General features: G+C 42.0%; 1 protein-coding gene across 2 annotated transcripts; it reads left to right on the top strand.

The window, feature by feature from the left end:
* Positions 1 to 1388: 1388 nt before the first annotated feature.
* RFK (riboflavin kinase) lies at positions 1389 to 10412 on the top strand. Of its 2 annotated transcripts, XM_081236845.1 has the most exons (5): positions 1389 to 3847; positions 5001 to 5152; positions 5956 to 6002; positions 7273 to 7375; positions 8141 to 8251. In XM_081236845.1, the coding sequence occupies exons 1-4, from the start codon at positions 3766 to 3768 to the stop codon at positions 7373 to 7375; spliced, it is 384 nt and encodes a 127-aa protein (XP_081092971.1). In that variant the 5' UTR covers positions 1389 to 3765; the 3' UTR covers positions 8141 to 8251. The 2 variants fall into 2 exon arrangements, with proteins under 2 accessions (XP_081092971.1, XP_081092970.1); XM_081236844.1 differs by lacking the exon at positions 5956 to 6002 and having other exon boundaries at positions 3391 to 3847; positions 8141 to 10412.
* Positions 10413 to 16583: the final 6171 nt, after the last annotated feature.

Raw genomic sequence — 16583 nt, 5'->3', positions numbered from 1 at the left:
AGGTGTCTATCCAGACCATTTACCCATTTTTAAATTGGGTTGTTTATTTTCTTATTGTTGAGTGTTAAGAGTTCTTTAGATTCATTTTTTTTATTATTGTTTACTTATGGTGGTGAGGCAGGAGATAGACGGGCTCCAGGCTAGACATTTACAACGGCCTCCTGTTCACGCTTCCTGAGGTGAGAAGAAGGTGGGCTCCAGGCCGGACATTCATTACCAGCCCCGTTTACATTGCCTGAGGCAAGAGACAATCGGGCTCTGGACTACATGTTTATGACCAGACTCCTGTCTATATTTCAAGATCTGCACTTCAATGTAAGAAACAACAACAGGAATAGTGTAGATAACTGGACATTTGGACACTTTTATGGCAGGGACAGAGAGGGGCTAAACTCTGTTAAAAGATCGAGAGGTCATACATTTCCTATCCTTGGGGCAAGGGAAACATTGCACATGCGCAGAAAGGCTCCTTGGGGGTCAAAAGGGAGGGGGCACCAGCCCATAATATGTGATGCTAAGGCCATCCCATAGACCTCTGGGCTGGAATCCATCATGGAAAAAAGTTGTGCACGCATGTTTGGGAGGGTCCTAGGGCAGGTCAGGTGTGGAAACAGAAACCAGATAATTGGCCAAAGGCAAACAAAGACCGGGAAGAACTGCCCAATATAAATGATTTAACCGCCTCTTTACTGCTCTCCTTCTCATTAGGGGGACGCCCACACCCTTTCTACCTGATGTGCATCTCTGCCTTGCTTCTGTCTTAACTAAACAAACTGTTTCTCTGTGTGCTCTCCCACTTGTTGTTGTGCTATGTCTCTGATAATAAACTTGTACCGGTTTTTACAGTTTTTGCCTCTGTGAGAAATGCATTTTTTCACTGGGGGCAAGAGCCAGGGGGTGTGGTGGCCAGGATTCCTGGTTTTCATCCAGGCTACCCAGGTTCAGTTCCTGGGCAGGGAATTAAGAACTCGCTTCACGCCACCACCCACTGCTGCCTCTCCGAGATCAGGGTAGGGTGGTGGGGGTCTGATTAGATTAGTATATAAAGTACTTGAGGGGAGTCCTTAGAGATAAAACCCAGAATGGCAAATTGAAGGGGACCCTTGGAGGGCTATTTTATTCTGTAGTACCAAGGGAGCCATTGAGGGCTATTGAGCAGCAATGGAAAAGAGTCAGGCTTCTGCCTTTCATATCCTGCACTGATGACACAGTGTTTATGCATAATAATTGACATGTCAATGCAGTTAAAAAAAACTGGAGCCCAAATGCTCCATCTTAGAAATTCTCCAAGTCTCCCTTTCCCTCTTTATAAACTGGGTTTAATGCTTTCCTCCAAAGCTGATAATGAGGATTACATGAAAGAGTGTGTGAAGTACTTACTATCATCTCATTTAATTCTTAAAACCACTCCTCATTTGTCCCCCATGACCCATTTAATTATTTTACCTCATTTAATTGTCACACCTCCTTGTAATGTTGGAGGAGTAGACCCATCACTTATGCTTTCCCAGGCTCTCATCTCCAGGGTTTTATTTGGTGTATCATGGATAAGGATGCTCCTGCTGTTGCTGCTATTGAATTTTTTACAACAGGCCAGGAAATTTGTTAAGTGCAGTAGATACAATATCTCACACAAACCCCACAAAATTATTGATATGCCCATTTAGTTCACAGGGTACTTTGCCCAAGATCACCCAGCAATTAAATGAGGCAAGGCCTGAAATCAAACCCTGGCTTATCTAGCTCTAGCACCTGTGCACTTAACCATTAACTATACAAAATGCCTTTTATTGAGCACTGCTCCCTCTAGCAGCTTTCCAAGCACTTTGTCAGGACTTCATTGGCCTATTTATAGCATAGAATGCTATGTTATCAGGCTTCCCAATAGGTCTCCCCCACTAAGCTGAGTCTCCTGAAGGCCAAGACCTTGTCTCAGACACCTTTGTTCCCCCAGCACCTTGCATTGTGCTTGGCACATGCTGGGCTTGTTAATTCATTCTTTCTGCAGATACTTTCAGAGAGTTTGCTATAAGCCAGGCGCTATACTAGTATTAGGGAAATAACACAGTCTTACCAACAAAGACCCTGCCAACTAAAAAATTACCCACAACCTAAAAGTTGAGAGTTATGTTTTATTCAGCAGGAATTTTTAGGACTTCAAGCCCAGGAGGCAGCATCTCAAGTAACCCTGAGCGAACAGCTCCGAGGAGGCAATGGGGGAAGCCAGATTATATAGAAGTTTTACAACAAAGGGCAGGTAGTCCAAACGTTAAAAGATTATTGTTAATTAAAGAAAACCAGGTATCCCAAGTTAAGGAATTTAGTATCTTTCTATGTATGGGAAGATGCAAGCGTCTGGGCTCATTGAAATCATTCCTTTGATGTGCACCTCACTTATCTGGGGCCAGTATCCTGTGTTTTCACATCCTGAGTTTCCTCAGGGCTCACCAGGTTATACTGGAGGGCTACATCGCTAATGACTGTGACATCCTTAGCTTACCGGTATGACTGGAAATATTCCATTTCTCAACCCCTTTGGTACCGATAGAGAGAGAACATAATTTGAACACTGGGTAAGCACTATCAGAGTTAAAGTAAAAGGATAATGACTGCAAAGGCTGGACAGAATTTCACACACATTTGTAGAGAAAGGCAAAAGAGAAGAATTAAAACTTCTTTCTCAAGAACAAGACAAGAGGATATACCTTGTGAGTGACCCTGGAACTATTTCCCGAGGTAATGTTCACAGTTCCAACGGTCAGAAGGCCCACAAATTTGCATTGCAGTAGAGATCAAGTCTTACATCAAGTTTATTAAGTTCTCAGGCAGACCGGAAGATAGAGGGAGGGTAGGCAGCCGCTTCCCTGCTCAAAAAAATTGCATCACTGTAACCTTCCACTAGTCACTGGGATTGCAGCGTTACAGACCAGGACCCGCTCTCCTTACATACATACCCGCTTACATACTGATACAACTTCAGACCATGGTCAAGTGGTCTGGGGGAGAGGAGGTCCACTTCCCGTAGCTAGTCGTGAAAAGCTTCTATGAAGAGGTGGAATTTTGGAGGTTTAATAAATCTTTAAAAAGCGAATGAGTGATGAATGACGAGCAACCTAGCAGTTGTCAAGGAGCTAAAGAACGTCTCTTCTCGGCATCAGGATCATAATGAAAAGGAAAAGGGGGAAAGAAACACTTCGGAGTGTCTGAGAATGAGGACAGTGCTTTCACAGGCACCAGGCTGAAACACGTCTCCCCGCTTCGGTTCCCACCGCCCGGGAAAAGAGAGATACCAAGGAAAAAACCGACACCTCCCAGGCTACGTTGGAGGCGGGGCTACGGCTGGGGCGGGGCTACCTTGGGGGCGGGGCTACGGAAGCCGTACGAGCGCCGGGGCGCTCGGCCTGGGCAGAGTGCGTAGGCCCGTGGCGCTCGGTGGGCTAGGGGGCCGTCCCAAGCCGGCCCGCCTCCGCTCCGCTCCCCGCCCACAGCCGCACTTCCGCGGTCGCCGGCGTTCAGGAGCCCAGACCCAGCGTCTGAGTTGCCCGGCGCCGTCTGTTCGGTCAGTGGCGTGAGCGTCTCGCCGTGGTGTGTCGTCCGCGCCGCTCGGCCAGTTATACGCCCGTGCGCTCGCCCGGCCGGCCGGCCGGCCTGCGGAGCTCCCGCCCGCGTCCCCCGGCTGGTCCGGGGCGTCCGGGCACCGCCTCGACGGCGGCTCCGCCGGACGCGCATACTGGACCGCAGCCCGCACCCCGAGCGGACGGCGTCATGAGGCACCTGCCGTACTTCTGCCGCGGCCAGGTGGTGCGGGGCTTCGGTCGCGGCTCCAAGCAGCTGGGCATCCCTACAGGTGAGCGCGGGAGGGCGCGGAGTCCCCCACCCACGCTGGGCCGGGTCACCTGAGGGCAGGGACGTCCGCCGGGGGGCTCCGGGCCGGGTGGTGGGGCAACGGGCAGAGGTGACGTTCCCGTCCTCCCCGCTCCCGCTTTGTTGAGGCTGAGGACCTTTGGTCGGACTGATGGAGCGCGTCCTTGCCCGTGGCTCCGATCTCACCGGCTTGGGGGGTGGTGAGGGCAGGAAGCCGGAGCTGAGTTTCGGGAGCCCTCTTTCCCGCCTCGCTATCCAGCCGTGATAAATCCGCCAAGCGTGGCGCGCGTCTTTCTCTTTCGAAAATGTAATGTGGGCCCGATAGGCTAAATTCTTAAGCCAGCTGTAAGGTTTTCGTTCTTTAAATACGTTAGTAGGTTGTGTTCAAGTGATGACACAGGCAGATGAATGAGAACCAGGTATTTTTTTTGGTCTGCATTAGTTTTAGTTGTCAGGTCCTGAAGGTATGCTTAATTTTTCCTTAAAAATACATTCCAGGGCTGCACCTAGACCTATTAAAGCAGTCTTTGAGCTTGGGACCTAGGCATGTATATTTCGAAAATAGAGATCTTTTCAAGAGATGCTGAACCTCCTTAAGAAGGACCAGGGCTAAAAAAAAAACCCCAGCTGTTCATGTACCTGTTTTCCTCTACTGTGAGAGTTTACGATTTTTTTTTTTTTTTTTTTTTTGCTGTACGCGGGCCTCTCACTGCTGTGGCCTCTCCCGTTGCGGAGCACAGGCTCCGGACACACAGGCTCCGCGGCCATGGCTCGCGGGCCCAGCCGCTGCGCGGCATGTGGGATCTTCCGGGATAGGGGCACGAACCCGTGTCCCCTGCATCGGCAGGCGGACTCTCAACCACTGCGCCACCAGGGAAGCCCGAGTTTACGATTTTTGGTACACTTACTATAACCTGGTAACTTATACATATATAATCTGGTACCTTTTTTCCTAACCAATACGTATGAAAAGGAGAAAGAAATCCTAGCCAGAGTATGAAATGATGGAATTAATAATTGTAGTTAGAGTCCTAGGAATCTTCTGAGGGTAATGATTTAGACTAGCCTTACATGTGAATTTTCTAAATATTGACTATGAAACTCTAAATATTAGCATATTTTCTTCTGTTGTTTAGCTAACTTTCCTGAACAAGTAGTAGATAATCTTCCAGCTGATGTATCCACTGGCATATATTATGGTTGGGCCAGTGTTGGAAGTGGAGACGTCCATAAGATGGTGGTGAGCATAGGATGGAACCCATACTACAAGAATACAAAAAAGTCCATGGTAAGAATTAAGAATTGTATTTCACTGTAAACAGAGAATGGGATGATGATTTAGAGTAATACACAGATAGAACTCATCAGTGGTGATCCCAACATAATCCAAATACGAGAATTTACTTGACAGATTTAAAAGTGAAGAGTTTAGTTACTATTTGAATGGAATAACTTTTCCATCCTTTTCACTTTCAAGATTATTTGTGTCTTTGGATCTAAAGTGAGTCTCTTATGAAGGGGGTATAGTTGGATCTTGTGTTTTTGAACCATTCTGCTAATCTCTGCCTTTTGATTGGAGAGTAACCATTTACATTTAAAGTAATTACTGATAAGGAGAGATGTCTGATGTTTTGCTATTTGTTTTTTGTATGCTTTATAGCTTTTTTGTCAGTTCCTCCATTACTGCCTTTTTTGTTTAGTTGACTTTTTTTTTGTAGTGACACATTTTGATCCCTTTCTTATTTCCTTTTGTGTATTTTCTATAAATATTTTCTTTGTGGTTACCATGGGGACTGCATTTAACATCCTAAAGTTATAAAAATCTATTTTGAATTTATATGAACTTAATAGTATACCAGAACTCACAAATTACATCACTGTGTACCCAATAACATAGATTAATAAATTTTTATGCGTTTATCTTTTAAATCATGGAGAAAATAGAAAGTGGAATCACAAACCAAAACTACAATAATTAATTTTTATAACTGCCCATGTGTTTACCTTTATTAGAAATAAAAGTGAGATAAAGTTGAGTTCACCAGTTAATGTAGGTCATTTACTCTTTAATTATTTGGTCACCCTGTTAAGGTAGAACTGCTTACGCCGTGGATGGTGCTGTCTGATAAAATTGCAAGGTGATGCTTTTTTTCCTCTTTTTAAACACCTTTGAGGGTGTACATAATTCTTCTGTTCTTATGAACAGAAAACCTACACAGCTTAAGTGCTTAATCTGCTATATGTGGCTGAATCTTTGGGTCAGCTCAAGTATGTGGCACAAACAGTTATAGTTGATCTAAGTTTCATTCTCTTTGAAGAGTTTATAGAAAAGTGCTGGTATAAGCAATAGAAGTGGCCCAGAACTACTTAACATTGTGCTCAGTGTTCCTCTTATTTTTCAGGATTAAGGGTGTGTTGGAATAGATAAAGAAAATGAAAGAAGGCAAAATATTTTTCTCTGGAATGAGAGAGGAAATGAAGGGGAGGGGAGGCTATCCCATGACTAATTTTTCCTTATCAGCTACTCAGATAACAGAACTCTTACTGTAGAGCCAGTTAAGGAGTGCCTTGGAGGTCCTTCCATAGTTAGGAGGAACTCAGTTTTCCATTGGTAGGAGGTTCATACTTTTTACAGTTTTTCTTTTTCCTTTTCTTTGCTGATAACAGACATACATGATGTGCCTGATCAAGTCTTTATCCCTTTTTAAAAAATTGGATTGTCTGTCTTACTGACTTAAAGAAGTTCTTAATATATTCTGGATCCAATTCTTTTGTTGGAACTATGTATGACAAATGCCTTCTTCCACTGTGTTGCCTTTTTTTTTTTTTTTAATTCGCTTAATGGAATGGTATCTTTTGAAGAAGAGTTTCTTTGCTCGTTCCCTCTGCTGTATTTGCTCAGTTTTTTCACCTTGATAAGACCCTTAATTACTTTGGTGCATGTTAGCTTTTTCTAAAAACAGCAAATCGGGCTTCCCTGGTGGCGCAGTGGTTGAGAGTCCGCCTGCCGATGCAGGGGACACGGGTTCGTGCCCCGGTCTGGGAAGATCCCACATGCCGCAGAGCGGCTAGGCCCATGAGCCATGGCTGCTGAGCCTGCGCGTCCGGAGCCTGTGCTCCGCAACGGGCGAGGCCACAACAGTGAGAGGCCTGCGTACCACAAAAAAAATAAAATATAAATATAAATAAATAAATAAATAAAAACAGCAAATCACACCAGATTTGTGGGATAGCATCTGCCTTACTCAGTTATAATGGTACAAGGTCAAGAACAGGAGCAATGGAAGAATTCAGGAAATACTGCTCTTAGATTTTAACCTGTCTTTAAAATTTTAAGGAGGGTTGATTGTTTCATTTAAATTACCTCACCATAAAGCTAAATTCAATTTTAACATCTCTTGACTGTAGGAAACTCATATCATGCATACTTTCAAAGAGGACTTCTATGGGGAAATTCTCAACGTGGCCATTGTCGGCTACCTCAGACCAGAAAAGAACTTTGATTCTTTAGGTAAGTTCTTATTTAGATCTTCTTAAATATTACTGCAGCTACTTCTGCTGCTTCTCCTAATAGTAATCATGGCTAGACAGATAATATTTGAGCATTTAATATGCTAGGCACTGCTTTAAGAGCCTTACATGAATCAACTCACTTTATCCCCACAACACCCACGTGAGGAATTATTTTGCCGATTTTGCAGATGAGGAAATTGGCCCAGAGAGGTTAAGTAATTTGCCCGGGGTAGCATAGTTAAGTGATGGAGCCTAGGTTCAAAGCCAGCAGGCTGGCTCTCTCTCCAACAGTATGAAGTTAATGAAACCTTTATTTCCTTTTCATATTTTAAGGAGCAAGTAAGAGTTAATACTGTGATGAATAATGATGCTTAGCGGTAGTTGAAGTGTAAGAAGCAGTAAATCGGAACATTTAAGACAAATGTCAAGTATCTTAGTGTAGTGTGATAGTTTTAATTCTAATGTAGAGTTTCTTTTACAAATGTAAATACTGAAGAGAATTGATAGTGTTTGTTTCTTCCATTTAGTATATGCCATGTACCTTTCTGCTAATGCCTTAGTCTCTAAGTAATTGCAAGAAGATTAGGGACATTTTTGTGTACTATTGACTTTTACTTAAGTCTAGAAGGAACATTATTGGGCATCTACCCTGTGCCCGGAACACTGCCAGCCTATGAGATTTTAGGCGAAGCTGAGCAAAGGAGTAGTAAAAAAGCACAGCAGCAGTTTTTCGTTCTCTTTACCTGGTGTATTCTCTCCACAGAGTCACTTATTTCAGCCATTCAAGGTGATATTGAGGAAGCTAAGAAACGACTAGATTTACCGGAACATTTGAAACTCAAAGAAGACAATTTCTTCCAGGTTCCTAAAAGCAAAATAATGAATGGCCACTGAAGGAAAAGCATCTTATTTATTCATTCACTGTTTTCTAATATTTTACTGCTCATAACTCTACAGTCTCATCTTGGTTGTACTTTAAAAATCAAACTTTTTCCTACAGCTGTGAATTAAACAGTACAATGTAGTTACCATATTATGTTCCAACTGTTCAGTTAAACCCATCATGTTACAGTACTAAAAAGGTTCATTTTAAAAATCGATTCTTTTTTATGTAATATGTTGATTAAAATGTACCATAGAAAGGTCTTAAGTGTTTTATAATGGAAATGAAATATATATAAATATGGGTAACAGGCAAGTCACTGGTTTGAGATGAGAGCTATTAATTCTCATGGTAAAATTCTAGCATGCATGTACCTGTATAGCATGCTCTGCTAATCAGAAGGCTCATAAATATAACTATATTAAGCAGAGGTTTGACAGTTTATTACAAACCTAAGGGGAAAAATCCAGACTTCATAATTTTGAAATTTTGTGCGTTTATATATTATTACAGACATGAAGACTTATGAAATTTCATTTTAGTTAGTCATTTCCTTTAAGGGCTCAAATCACTGTACTGGGTTCCATTTTTGTTACAGCTGCCTCAGTTCTAATTGGTCTAGACTCTCTCCCTGTTATTTTTTTGTTTTTCTTTTAAAACAGTAAAATGAGTGTTTTTCGAATCTCTAGTTCTCATTTTTGTGTTGTATAACACTTCTCTCTTTTTAAGAGTAGATATTCTTCAACATTTTTCTTAACCTTTGTTTCCTGTAAACAATTGTCAGTGTCAGTTCTTGCATTTAGAATATCCAACTTTACATTTACAAAATGTAGACTTTCATCTGTGTCTGTATCTGCCATCCCATCGCTTCACTATATGAACAGTGATTAAGTGCATATCTCTAGCATTTTAGAAAAAACACCCAAATGTTCACCTGTGGGTTTCCTCAAAGTTTAAACGAACACCTAGCATTTCATTTATATATACCAGTTTCTTAAACAACACAAAATACTTGTTCTCCCCCCTAGGGAAACTATTTAAGAGCCAACTAAACTATGAAATACAGAGTTAATTTGTTTTTAATGTGACTGTATGTTCCTGAGCAAATGCAGACTGTTGTAGTTGTGTGTGAACAATGTAATTTAAGGCTAAAGAGTGCTATCTAGAAGATAATTTTAAAGATAACTCATTATAAAACCATTTTCGGGCCTCCCTGGTGGCGCAGTGGTTGAGAGTCCGCCTGCCGATGCAGGGGATACGGGTTCGTGCCCCGGTCTGGGAGGATCCCATATGCCGCGGAGCGGCTGGGCCCGTGAGCCATGGCCGCTGGGCCTGCGCATCCGGAGCCTGTGCTCCGCAACGGGAGAGGCCACAACAGTGAGAGGCCCGCATACCGCAAAAAGAAAAAAAAAAAAAAAAAAAAAAAAACATTTTCCCCTAATCTGCATAAATGAGAACTGATTTTAACAAAACTGTTTATATAACATTTAGAAGAACATCCAAAGCTAATGTTGGAGAAGGGGGAAGCAGGAATAAATTCAGTTGGATTGTTTTGACTTTGGTGTATGAATTTATGGCAAACAGTGCAGTATGTGTATTTTTCATTTCTTCTTTAAAGAAATACTTAGAAAATGTAATTTAATGTTAGAAATCCTATACTTGAAAGAAGCCTCAATTGTCAGTGGTTCTATGAAACAAAGTTAAAAACAAACATGGAAAGTGTAAAAAAGATTTGTGTTTGAGTAGCTTGCGACTGATTGTGTCCTCATTAAGTGTGAAAATTCTTTGATATTGTCACCTTACATTTTGTTAAATAACTGTTGCTTTTGAAAAGCGTATAGTGTGTGGTTTAGGAGTTAAGTGTCTACATTTTTTTAAGTTTTATATATAAAGTATTTATGTATTATAAGAAATTGCAGTAGGGCCATTTTCAATTAGTCAGTGTTTTCAGGCCTTGAAATAAATCTTGACCAAAGGATGTTTCTTCTTTTTTTGTGTCAGTTTGAATCTTTTGCTTTGTCTATATAAATTCCTGATTTGTTGGTTGATGGTTACTGGTTACTGTAAGGTGTGTTAGAGGCCCTGAATAGTGAGTTACAGGCAGCAGCTACAGGGAGAACCTGGCCAGCAGCAGTGGTTCTACAAACAGAGGCCTTGCCTTTAACGGCCCTTGTAGATTAGGTCTGAGTACCCTTCCATAACCCCTGCTCCAATACAGCGTTTTGTAACCCTCATGACTTGTGCCACCAACCCCCTCGCAGTGACTTGGGACTCTTGCCTGTCTCTACTACATGGAGAAACTCACAGTGGCTCTTTCGACACTTCATCACCAGTGCGCTCAGTTAGGGAGGCTTAAAGCCTTGCAGTTAAGGGCTGTAACACGGTTCTGATCAGGCAGATGTAAGCAGAAGTCTACTTGGAGTTTATGAGGACAGTTCTGCTTCCCTGGTGAAAGTGCTAGCCTTTTCCTGTTCTCTTACCTGGAAAATGGATGGAGGCTGATAGAGGAGAGCCAATCTGACCTTCTGGGACTGAGGGAGGAAATAAATCTACCCCATAGAAAGAAATGCCATCGTAAGCAAGAGTTAGCAGAAACAAATTACAGAATAAGCTCTACAACGGTGACAGATACGGGGATTATCAGATACAGAACTGGAAATCACTGTATAATATGTGTAAAGAAATAAGAGTGTCAAAAATGGGGAAATAAGGTTCTATAAAAAATAGGGCAGGTTTAGGAATTGTCAAAATAGAATTTATATTGATGAAAAAAATAATTCAAATTTAAAGCTCAGTGGAGAGGATAAGTACAGGTTAGACACAGTTGCTGAGCTGTGAGATCTGACATCTGTGACTGCTCTCATACACCTACTGTCTAGTCACTGCAAATTCGCTTCCCATACTTTTTGTAATGTGGCTGTGACTTAACATTTCTCTGACAGTTGGCTTCCTGTTGGGTCAGGTCACGCATGGACGTTGGGCCCTAGCTTGTGTCACAGGCAGCTCAGTTCTTGGACTTACCCCTGTGCTTACTTTCCCTGTTCCTGAGTGTGTATTTGGGATAGACATAACCTGACAACTGACAGAATCCCCACTTTGGTTCCATGACTGAAACAAGGGCCAAGTAGAAGCCAGAATAGTAAAGCAAGTCAGTGCTACATCTCTGGGGAAAGTGCCATCATTAAAAATACAGAAAGAAAACAAGCAAAAAAATAAATAAATACAGAAAGATTCAGGGTAAAGGCTCCTAACATCTGTTCAGACTGTACAGAAACTTAATGGATCTTCGGAAATGACTGTATTATCAACTAATCAGGTGATGACCTCAACTGTAGCTGTTGTCCAGGATATATAAAATGTCTCCTCAGATTTCTAAAGATTGGTGTAAGGAACATATCGCAACATGATGGAGAAAAATCAGTATTTTTAAAATACAAAAATACCACAATGGAAAGCTATGTTGAAATGAATGATAATATGCAACGTGTAAAAATTTATAGGATATAACTAATGCTATCAGAATTATAGCTTTAAATACATAGAAAAGAAAGATCAATAATCTAAGCTTTGATCTCAAGCTAGAAAAAGAATAGCAAAAGAAGCCAGACAAAAATGAGTACACACTGGGCTTCCCTGGTAGCACGGTGGTTAAGAATCGGCCTGCCAATGCAGGGGACACGGGTTTGAACCCTGGTCTGGGAAGATCCCACATGCCACGGAGCAGCTAAGCCCAGGCATCATAACTACTGAGCCTGTGAGCCACAACTACTGAAGCCTGCGCTCCTAGAACCCATGCTCCACAACAAGAGAAGCCACCACAATGAGAAACCCGTGCACCACAACGAAGAGTAGCCCCCGCTCACTGGAACCAGAGAAAAGCCCATGCACAGCAATGAAGACCCAACGCAGCCAAAAATAAATAAAAGAAAATTTTTAAAAATGAGTACACACTGTGGTTCTATAAAAATTGTAAGAACAGACAAAACTATAGCAAAAATGGTCAGAGTGGTTCTAGAGGACGGGTGACAGGAGGATTATGAAGGCTGTTGGGTGCTTCCGTCTCACTGTCTTGTTTCTAGATCTGGGTGATGGTTGCATAATGTGCTCGCTTGTGAAAACTCATCAAGCTTTATACCTACTTGTACACATTCAAATAAGGCAAATGATGTTCTGTATAGCTTGGCTGTGAATATCATTTACACAGTCAAGAATTACAGCACTGAATTTTTATGAAGCAAAATACGTTTATTGGAAGGATGAGGAGGAGGGAAGTGTGCAGGGGCCGTGATGGGAAGTTTGGGAAAGAAATGCTCATCTTCCGTTAGTGGGAAATGAGTAGGTAGATACCTAACCTGAAAACATAGGAAGCCGCAGTATAAGCATCGCCCTTAGAGATAGGGAGAAAACATAGTAAATAACTGAAAGGGTTGAAATTGCTTGCTTCTAAGGAGTGGGAAATGGGATGTGATGGGAGCAAACAATATTTTTTTCTTACTATGTCTTGTTAAATAATTTGATTCCTTAAACTATGTGCAGGTATATCCTGATAAAAATAAAAATTAGCCTTTAGGAAGTTAATTATGTATTTGGAGGGTGTAAAAAGTTGTGAAACTTTAAAAAAATAAATTTATTTATTTATGGCTGCGTTGGGTCTTCATTGCTGTGCACGGGCTTTCCTCTAGTTGCAGTGAGCAGGGGCTACTCTTTGTGGTGGTGCGAGGGCTTCTTATTGCAGTGGCTTCTCATGTTGCGTAGCATGGGCTGTAGACACGCAGGCTTCAGTAGTTGTGGCTCAAGGGCTCAGTAGTTGTGGCACACGGGCTTAGTTGCTCCGTGGCATGTGGGATCTTCCCAGACCAGGGCTTGAACCTATGTCCCCTGTATTGGCAGGCAGATTCTTAACCACTGTGCCACCAGGGAAGTCCCAGGATAAACATTTTTAAACAATGTATTATATTTTCAAATTACATGCTCAGTATGTTTTTCTTCAATTTACAAACACCTTTTTGAATAAAGTACCTCTAAATTCAGTGAGTTCAACTAGTAATCTGGAAAAAGTAATGCACACATTATAAAGCATGCTGTTCAATAGAACTTTCTGCTATCGTGATAATGTTCCATTTCTTCACTCTCCAGTAATTACTTTAAATAGCCACATATGCCTAGTGACTATTGTATTAGACAATACAACTATAGAAGATCAAAAAAAAAAGGAAATACAAAGGAAATAATATATTTACTGTGCTTTTTTCAGATTAACAATTGGACCAATTACTTTAATTTTGAGGTACTTTATCTGAACATTCATGGGCCACATTTCATGAAAATAGAACTAACATATAGTTTAAATTGTTTCTCAGCTTCGTGGATACTCTGTATATGGTACTCTTTTCTTCTACTTAGTTTGCTCTTTTTCTAATTTCTCATTTATTTTCAGCCATTATTTCCTTCATAAGCATTTTAAGTCTAAAGCTCACCGCCCCCCCCCCCGCCCCCACTACAGTTTTACCTGCCAGCATGTGGAAGCCAGCCCCTCAGAAAGGGAGTGAGCTGTCTGGCATTTGGCATCTCTGCTCAGCTCTCCTGATCACAGTCCTGTACTCAGTCACCTTCCCCTAGAGGTCTCAATGGATTACATTATTAAGTTAGGTTGAAGGGCATTTAACAGAAGGGAGATGGATATATTTGAATGGCATTCGTGAATATATGAATTCATATACCAACTGACAATAGTGTCTCTCTTTTTCTAAAAAATAAATTTATTTATTTATTTTGGCTGCATTGGGTCTTAGTTTAGGCATGTGGACTTTTTTTTTTTTTTTTTTTTTTTTTTTTGCGGTACGCGGGCCTCTCACTGTTGTGGCCTCTCCCGCTGCGGAGCACGGGCTTTGGACGCGCAGGCTCAGCGGCCATGGCTCATGGGCCTAGCCGCTCTGCTGCATGTGGGATCTTCCCAGACCGGGGCACGAACCCGTGTCCCCTGCATCGGCAGGCGGACTCTCAACCAGGGAAGCCCTCGGCATGTGGACTTCTTAGTTGTGGCGTGCATGCAGGATCGAGCTCCCCGACCAGGTATCGAACTCGGGCTCCCTGCATTGGCAGCGGTGAGTCTTACCCACTGGACCACAAGGGAAGTCCCCACAATAGTCTCTTTATAGCAGCCTCCCACAAACTCCAGTGTCTCATATGTTTATAATTGCCTTAAGCTCTTTCACCTAGAGTGTAAACTTCTGGAAGCCTTGAACTGTATTTTAATTCCTCCAGCACCTATGTATAGAAAGTGCTCTGTATATAATTGTGCATTAACTAGAAATAAATATATCTTGGATATTGGGGCCTTAATACAGCAACAGAATTAGAGAAAGCTTCACTGGGGACCCAGCTTGTGGGCCAAATAGTTTTTGAACCTGGTTCTGCCTTCCTTAGCTCCATTTTATTCTCCAAAGCAAAATCTATGCCATGGATGAAGCCTCAAGGGCTGAGTTTTGTTATCTATTAAGGGCTCGTTACAGTCATTATGATAGATATTAACATATTTTTCTCATAGAAAAATTGTGACTTCCTGAATATTTTATTTCTAATCCTTCATGAACTGATACTTAAAAAAATACAAACTGATGAGGATGATTATAATTTTTGTGACTTTCTGTTTGAATAAAAAAAAATCCCCCCCCTCAAAAATACAATAAAAATTACTAGAAAAATAGTCACATACTTGGATGTCTTGACAACGTCAAAATGCTGTAAGGGATTCTAAATACTTTCAATTTCAGTAAGAGACAGTTCATAGGCCAGTAGCAGTCACAGACCACACTTTGGGCTTTCCCTGTTAGCCAGAGCAGATTGACAAACTTTTGTAAAGGGCCAGACAGAAAATTCTTAAGGCTTTGCCATATCGAAAAAGCCACCATGGACAATATGTAAATGAATGGGCATGGCTATGTTTCAAATTTTTATTTAGTAAGGCAGGAGGTTGGATTTGGCCCATAGACCCACAGTTTGCCAACTCCTGAGTGAAAAGAGCTCTTTTTTTTCAATCTTTATTAGCACATAGAGAAATAGTAACCTTTTTCCCAATTACTATGCAGGTTTTATGTAATTCATGTGCACACACTTTTGAAGCACAGGTGTTAACACTGAAGGAAGATCGTTATGGGTTTAAAGTGGTATTGGTATCTTCAAATCTGGAGTGCCCAGGTGAATTTTAAATGTTTACTCTTCTAGTTGTGAGGAGTAGGTGATCACAAGATGCCAACACTGGATAAGAACTTAATGTTCTGTCCCCCCAAATTGATATGTTGAAGTCCTAACACCCAATATATTAGCAGGTGGAGCCTTTGGGAGGTAATTAGGTCATGAGGGTGGAGCCCTCATCAATGGGATTAGTCCCCTTATAAAAGGACCGCCAGGGAGCTCTCTTACTTTCTTTCCACTACTTGAGGGTGTGATGAGAAGTTTGGCAGTCTTGCAACCTGGAAGAGGACTCTCAACAGAACTGGACCATGCTGACTCCGTGATCTCAGACTTGCAGCCTCCAGAACTGGTGAGAAATACATTTCTGTTGTTTCTAAGTCATGCAATCTATGGTATTTCTTTTATAGCAGTCTGAACAGACTAAGACAGGAACCCTGATGTGAAATAAAGTAGGTGACCTCTTCCTTCCCTCTCCGCTTCTCCCTTTCCCTCTTTTTCATGCTCCCCCCCACCCCCCCGTCTTCCCCTTCTCTTCTCCTCTTTTCTCGCTCTCTAATGGAAACAGGTGTGAGCAGTTGAACTGGGAGTGAAGAAGATACAAAGGCATCATCTATAAAATGTTTGTAATATTTCTCTTTGGAACTAGATATGAAATGCCTCCAGGGTATTGGTCTTAATAGAATTTCTTAAGGTCAATGCTGTAAACCAACACTAGTTTCCTGGGTTACCCTGGACAATGGGGTGAGCAGAGCTGCTGAGGGGTATGTAGGAAAGGAGTGGTTGCCAGTGCCTGTATAGTTGAGAGTCTTGAGTGCTCACTACTGCTGTGTATAGTGGAGCCTCATCTTAGGAAGGGGTTAGGTTGTAAAGTCAGCAAGCATGGCCAAAAGGCAGATACAGAAGTCAAAAAGACCCATGAAACTTTTTTTTTTTTTTTTTTTGGCTGTGTGCCATGTGGGATCTTAGTTCCCCGACCAGGGATCCAACCCATGCCCCCTGCAGTGGAAGCGCAAGGTCTTAACCACTGGACCGCCAGGGAAATCCCAGAAAACTTCTTATCTTTAAATTGCTAAAACCTGGGTCTTTTGTAACTCAAGCCTAAGATTGAATTCTTCTGTGTCTCTTTGCA

This window comes from Mesoplodon bidens (assembly GCF_964165515.1).
Source record: "Mesoplodon bidens genome assembly, chromosome: 6".
Lineage (NCBI taxonomy): Eukaryota > Metazoa > Chordata > Mammalia > Artiodactyla > Ziphiidae > Mesoplodon > Mesoplodon bidens.
The sequence above is the reverse complement of the archived record's forward strand: the minus strand, read 5'-3'. Positions and strand labels throughout refer to the sequence as shown.